Here is a 6,000-nt window from a genome sequence, read left to right on the forward strand (position 1 = left end):
GACTCGACGGGGTACTCATCATGCTGCGAAGCCGACTAAAGAGCAGCTTGGAAATGGGTGGTTTTCACGCCCCGGCATTGGCCAGCTGGTGCGTGACCAATGCGAGGCGAGGTGCCGACTGGCTCATCTGAGTTGAGGCGTGCACAAGTAATATGATATTGCCCCGCCATCCTGATATTGCACCTCGGTTATCATCGTGTGTCGCGTGGCCTCTAATACGCGATTACGACATACCACCCGACGACGGCACTTTGCTTTTGCCCCATGGCGATCTGCGTCTTTAACGACTGCGGCCAGCCCGCGCTCGACGGCTCGGACAAGTGTCATTTCCACCGCAACAGGACTAAGTGCAGCGTGCCCGAGTGCACCAACCAGGTGTACGCGCGGCACCTCTGCATCCGGCACGGTGGCAAGCGCACGTGCCAGTACCCCGACTGTGTCACGAACGCCCGCGCCGGCGACCTTTGCGCCAAGCACGGCGGCGCCAAACACAAGCCGCTCTGCTCGATCGAAGGCTGCGCCAAGAAGGCGTACGGACGCAACCGCTGCATTGCCCACGGCGGCGGCAAACAGTGTTTGGCCCCGCAGTGCCGGACCCGCGCGCGCGTGAGCGGCTACTGCTGGCGTCACCGCCACAAGACATCGGCGCCAACGGACGACCCGCTGCTTTCGATCGTGGATGCGTGGATGAACGAAGATACGCAGCACGAAGACGCGAGCGGCCCGACGCCGTACTACCCCGCGCCGAGTCCTCGCAATTCATGACAGACGACGCACAAGTAATTTATCGCTGTTGGACGCTTTTTCAGTATTACGTAAGGGAATAGTCCCTTGATCAAAATCCACAAAAGCGTTTTGGCGCCAAACGGTCCCGGGCGTTTCCGCTTTGGCGACTATAAGATCTTGATGTCTTGGTGCACGCGTTGCGCAGTCGAGCTGCGAAAGAAGGGATGGCCATCTAGTACGATAGTCATGTGTACTAGCTTATAGCTAGTGTCTAGGTGTTGGTATTGCATGTTACATGTAGAGATACGTGTGAACACCGAAGCCACCAGCACTCCACTCACTCTACAATACACCTTTCACTACGGAGTGCGAGCTCGGAGTGCGGACGGTGGCTTCTACACACCTGGAGCCCTTTCTGTACATTTGCATTTGCTTTTGCGTTGGTCAAGACCAACACTAGGGTAAAAGGCAAGGAAAGGCGTAGCGATGGATTCTGATATATAAGGTCGCCGCGCGGTTCCCGCCAATGGTTTCGAGAGTGATGATCGATGCACCGTCCGCGATTGAACCATCATTCACACCCACCCGCGTGGCGTCGCGTCGTCTCCTCTTGCATGATGACGAGCTTGTGCTGTTGCTGGAGCTTTATGTATATATTGAAGACGTTATTGTACACAGTGAGGGAAAATTCAAAGAAGTATATTACGAGGTTGCCAAAGAGACTAGAAAATGTGTTACAGCGCGGGCGACGTGGCTGGTGTTTGTGTTATAAATACGGCGTGGAGCATGCAGAGAGGGCGCTACTGGAAGAGAGAGGACGAGGCTTCACGAGAGGACTTATGGATGATCGGGCCTCGAGGAATCTCACTCGAACGCGATGGCGGTCGTACCTTGGGTGGTGCAGCTGTCAAGTGGCGCCAAGCTAACGTCCATCAAGTCCAACGAGATGAATCCGCCAAAGTCCATGAACGAGTCCATCGCCAAGATGTCCTCGTCCATGCGGCTAGCCCATGGATCCTCCATCGAGTCCTCGAGAGCCATCATGAGCTCGGTCGGCAGCATCGCCTCATTGTCGCCGTGCTCCTTCTGGAGGGTCGAGGAGGATCGTGGGGTCAATTCAAAGTCAGAGAAGAGAGAGATCGAGGGTGTCGGCGATGCAGCCACGACGCGATTGCGGTGCGGCCAGCACACGCCACGGTCTCGCGCCGCCGCACCGCAGCCGGCCACGCCGCAGAGCGTGGCGCCAGCGTGGGCGAAGCACTTGGTCTTCGCGCCGCGCACCGCGTTCGTGCAGCCGTCATGGCCGCAGAGGCCGAGTACCTTTGTGCAGTGCTTGCTACAGCGCTTGCCAGCGCGGGCGGGCGACCCGCAGCCGTCGACCTCGCACGTCTCTTTGCCGCCATGGCCCACGCAGAGACGCCGGGCGTAGACTTGGTTGCAGCAGCCTTCGATCCGGCACTGGGCGCGGTACCGGTGGAAGGCGCACTTGCTACCGACGGCCGCGGGCTGAGCGCAGCCCTTGAAGACGCAGGGCCCGACCATACTGCTGCTCTGTTCGTCTCGATGGAAATTGCAAACTGAGCGGAATTTAGGGTTGGTTGAGACAGCCTGTTTAAAACAGTGTGTTTTTGGTAAAGATACGTACGTGCTGCATTGGTGAGATGGACGCGCGTACGACGACGGCTTGCGCTAGGTCAAGGACCAGGATCCAAGTGCAGTGTGGTCCATGGACGTACACACATTGCTGCGTTTCTTCGCTGAATGGCTATACGAGCCAAATCTACCACCCACACTGGCATGGCAACTGCAGGGTGGGGTGTTTGATACATGTTTTATACATGGCGCCGAAATGAGCCGGTTGTAACGTGCCGAATTAGGACTAAAAATCCGATTTTAAAAACTGGACACGACTGAAATCCGGTTTCGACTTGATTTTTTACCGGCGCCCCCACCGGCTCGGAGTCTCCAGCTCTGGCATCCTTCGTCGCTGTGGTCCACGTTGGACAATGTGTACAAGGATAAATAACATATTTAAGGTGATTTAGAACAGAACAATGTCGTCGAGTATCCCATCAAAGTCGATAAAGTCGTCCGAGAGCGAGGAGACAAGCGTCGTCTCGTCCATCATCCATTCGTCGAGCATGAGAATCAACGCGTCGCCGTCGTTGCAAGCCAAGGCCTCTTGTGGCATGGGCTTGGAGAGCACGCGGTTACGGTGGTGCCAGCAGAATTTGCCCATGCGTGCGGGCTTCACGCAGTCGTCGACGGCGCAGTTGCTGCTGCCGCCGTGGAGCGGACATTTGGTTTGGTTGGCGGCGGCGGTGTCTTGAGTGCACCCGTCCACTGAGCACGCGCTGCTGGACCGCGCCGTGTGCTTGGTGCAGAAGTCGCCAATACGCACGGGCGAGGCACAGCCCGGCGACTGACACGTCTTTTTGCCGCCGTGGCTCACGCAGAGGAGGCGGGCGTAGACCTGGTTGAAGCAGCCGTCGACTTTGCACTTGGAGCGGTAGCGGTGGAAGGCGCACTTGTCAAGGGACGGCACGACTGGCTTGGAGCACCCGTTGAAGAGGCAGCTCATGATGGAGCGAGGAAATTCGAAAATGGCATCGTCACGCGCGAGCGATCTTGTGGCGTCGGCTGGATTTGTTTCTTGTTGCCATGTCGCGTCCAAGTATAAAACACTGTTGGAAAGCTTTTCGCTTCGAAGGCATACAAAAGAAAGGTTGGTTTTGGTGTGTATAAAACACTTGCGACTGTAGACTGTTTAACACATTCTCACACCATTCCCATTCTCATCAAATGGTGTAGCTGCACTTCAACGTCGCCGAATCAAGTTGTTTCATTCAGCCAGACACGATGGGCTATTTCGACTGGCTTATCCTATGGACTTGTCCGATCATACGGCAAGCGTAGGATGACAAGAGGCTTAACGTGAAGAGTGTAGAAAGAAAAGGGCACTCGTGCACAGGCAGTATCCTTGGAGCGATTTGCTACGAGCTCACACTATTTATGGACAAAGCGGGTGTACCTGTCCCACACACTGCCGCTCGTTTGTAAAGCGCGGGTGTTTTTGACTGGTCTTTGACGGCGTCCCTCCGTGTTTGTGCCAATCGAGTATCGCTGGCGTGGCGACAACGTACACTATTTCTGTGGAAGCAATCATTCACGCCCCTGCCGGCTCGCTTTGCGAAAACCGTGTGCGAGTGATCGTCTTGCCGTCAACGCTTCAACGGGCACAAAAGCACGCTCTCCTAAGCGAACCCAATTACATAAATGTCAGCACATTCGAGGAGATAGCATTATCCCCAAACAGAGTTTAGACGCAAAAGTAGCGATCCAAACCTCGTCAATATCATGCATCACGACCCACGCGGTGTGTATCATCAAGCGGCGTCGAAGATCGCGTGGGTACGATTCATTGGTCCACGTCAATTGCGAGATGTGGGGTGGCCCTCATGATACGACGGTTCTCTTGATTCTATCGACGACGACTGTGCACCGAAGATTCTCATCTCGCCACCCACCCACAGCCAGAGCAAGGGGCGAATCAAGTCACATTGCTCGTTTATGTTTGTTTCAATGAAAACCCTAACCCCATATTTGACGTAATGGTGGTTTTCATTTTATATTTATATCGACATATGAGCGTGTTTCGCGTTATCTTCGTTGTTACAAAGACTCCGCAGACGTAGAGCCTAGCAATCTCCTTCTTCTTCATTCGCTCGCCGGGCCGTGGCTGCGCAGGTGACGGCGCGGGGGCTCGTCTTGCTCTGCTATAGTCGCCCAGCGGCACTTGTGGCCGGGAGTGAGTATGATGACACGCCTCGCAGAGGCCTTCCAGGCTTCGCCGTCGGCGGCAAAGCTATGCTGCTTTTTGAGGGCATCGAGAGACGCGAGCGACTGCGACTGCGTTTTTATTTGGTGCAAGAATACGAGCTGAAAACCAAGGGAATCTGCAATGCCCTACACAACCACCCAATCACGTGCGTTTCGTTACTAGAAACTATATTTTATGGGTTTAACTTATTTATATATCTGAAAGGTGTCTCGAAAGAGCTTGGTCAAAGGGTTTTACATGGAGAGAAGAATGTCGTCCAAAATGCCGTGAAAATCAACATCGTCGTCGTCGAGCGCCATGAGCGGCTCGTCTTGCATCCACTCGTCCAGCATCAGGATGAGCGCGTCGCCGTCCGTCTCGCTCGCAAACGCAGGCGTCGCTGGCGCGGGCAGCACGCGGTTGCGGTGGGGCCAGCACACGCCGCTAATGCGCGCCGGGAGGGCGCACCCGGCAATCGAGCACGGCTTGCCGCCGCCGTGGTGCGTGCACTTGTCAAATTGGTGCGCGACGCGCTCGCAGCCCGGCTCGGAGCACAAAGGCTTGGCTTTGCGCGAGTGTTTGGCGCAAAAATCGCCCGTGCGGACGGTGGTTGTGCAGTTGTCGAACGCACAGTGCTTCTTGCCGCCGTGGCCGACGCAGAGGAGGCGGGCGTAGACTTGGTTGAAGCAGCCGTCAATTTTACACTTGGAGCGGTACCGGTGGAACGAGCACTTGTCCGAGTACGACATGGTGGGCGCGAAGCAACCGTTAAAGACGCACGTCACGGCCATTCTTGGAGCTTGGTGGCAATTCAAAAGAAAATCGAAAAATGGGAGCTCCGAGAGGATGTCTGCACTTCGTTCTTCTTGATGCGGCTCGTGTTTCTCCTAAACAACACGTGTTGGCCGCAATGAACTGGCGTACCGTGGCCGCTCCGTGGGCGACAACTCGATGGTTGAAATCAGCGCCGTGCATCGATTCAGGCATGTTTGATTCACATTTGCTTACAAATACCTAGATAAGAATCAATTGATGTTTTAAACAGCGGGTTGTGTGTCACTCGCGCTAAATTCTGCGAAATTTGCATTGGCGCGCTGTTTGTTTGTGGTCAAAGACTTGGCTACTTGTATGAGCGTGGGATGTCCCCGGCCGCACAAGTCCAACGGGAACGCCACGTTAGTCACCGACCATGGTGCCTGCGACATTTACTTTTTCATTTCTGGCGACAGCAAGAAGCCTTCTGGGCGCCTAAAATCATGAAAAATTGCTTGATTAGGGCAATTTCAAGTGCAAACGAATCTTGGACGTCGAGGCGCCACGTGGAAGAAAAAGCCAGATGTCCTACAGAAGGAAAAACGGTGTGCATCGACGGCGTCCTGGATGTTGAAGGGAACGAACGTGGGGTACGTGGCAGTCCAACGGAAGATCGATTTTTTTGGACACGCCGACGTGCA

General features: G+C 55.2%; 4 protein-coding genes across 4 annotated transcripts; 1 reads left to right on the forward strand and 3 right to left on the reverse strand.

Annotated features, from left to right (window-relative positions):
• Window positions 1-183: 183 nt before the first annotated feature.
• SDRG_06098 (hypothetical protein) lies at window positions 184-808 on the forward strand. The gene has a single exon (XM_008611861.1). The coding sequence runs from the start codon at window positions 265-267 to the stop codon at window positions 763-765; it is 501 nt and encodes a 166-aa protein (XP_008610083.1). The 5' UTR covers window positions 184-264; the 3' UTR covers window positions 766-808.
• Window positions 809-1,408: 600 nt separating this feature from the next.
• Window positions 1,409-2,291, reverse strand: SDRG_06099 (hypothetical protein). The gene has a single exon (XM_008611862.1). The coding sequence runs from the start codon at window positions 2,266-2,268 to the stop codon at window positions 1,591-1,593; it is 678 nt and encodes a 225-aa protein (XP_008610084.1). The 5' UTR covers window positions 2,269-2,291; the 3' UTR covers window positions 1,409-1,590.
• Window positions 2,292-2,737: 446 nt separating this feature from the next.
• On the reverse strand, window positions 2,738-3,315 carry SDRG_06100 (hypothetical protein). Its single transcript, XM_008611863.1, has one exon. The coding sequence runs from the start codon at window positions 3,305-3,307 to the stop codon at window positions 2,768-2,770; it is 540 nt and encodes a 179-aa protein (XP_008610085.1). The 5' UTR covers window positions 3,308-3,315; the 3' UTR covers window positions 2,738-2,767.
• A 1,405-nt stretch (window positions 3,316-4,720) lies between these two features.
• SDRG_06101 (hypothetical protein) lies at window positions 4,721-5,350 on the reverse strand. The gene has a single exon (XM_008611864.1). It carries the CDS (start codon window positions 5,335-5,337, stop codon window positions 4,801-4,803), a length of 537 nt encoding a protein of 178 aa, XP_008610086.1. The 5' UTR covers window positions 5,338-5,350; the 3' UTR covers window positions 4,721-4,800.
• Window positions 5,351-6,000: the final 650 nt, after the last annotated feature.

Source organism: Saprolegnia diclina (genome assembly GCF_000281045.1).
Source record: "Saprolegnia diclina VS20 unplaced genomic scaffold supercont1.16, whole genome shotgun sequence".
Classification (NCBI taxonomy): domain Eukaryota; phylum Oomycota; class Saprolegniomycetes; order Saprolegniales; family Saprolegniaceae; genus Saprolegnia; species Saprolegnia diclina.

Coding starts and splice junctions, on each gene's coding strand:
- SDRG_06098 (XM_008611861.1), top strand. CDS start 265: ATGGCGATCTGCGTCTTTAACGACTGCGGCCAGCCCGCGCTCGACGGC.
- SDRG_06099 (XM_008611862.1), bottom strand. CDS start 2,268: ATGGTCGGGCCCTGCGTCTTCAAGGGCTGCGCTCAGCCCGCGGCCGTC.
- SDRG_06100 (XM_008611863.1), bottom strand. CDS start 3,307: ATGAGCTGCCTCTTCAACGGGTGCTCCAAGCCAGTCGTGCCGTCCCTT.
- SDRG_06101 (XM_008611864.1), bottom strand. CDS start 5,337: ATGGCCGTGACGTGCGTCTTTAACGGTTGCTTCGCGCCCACCATGTCG.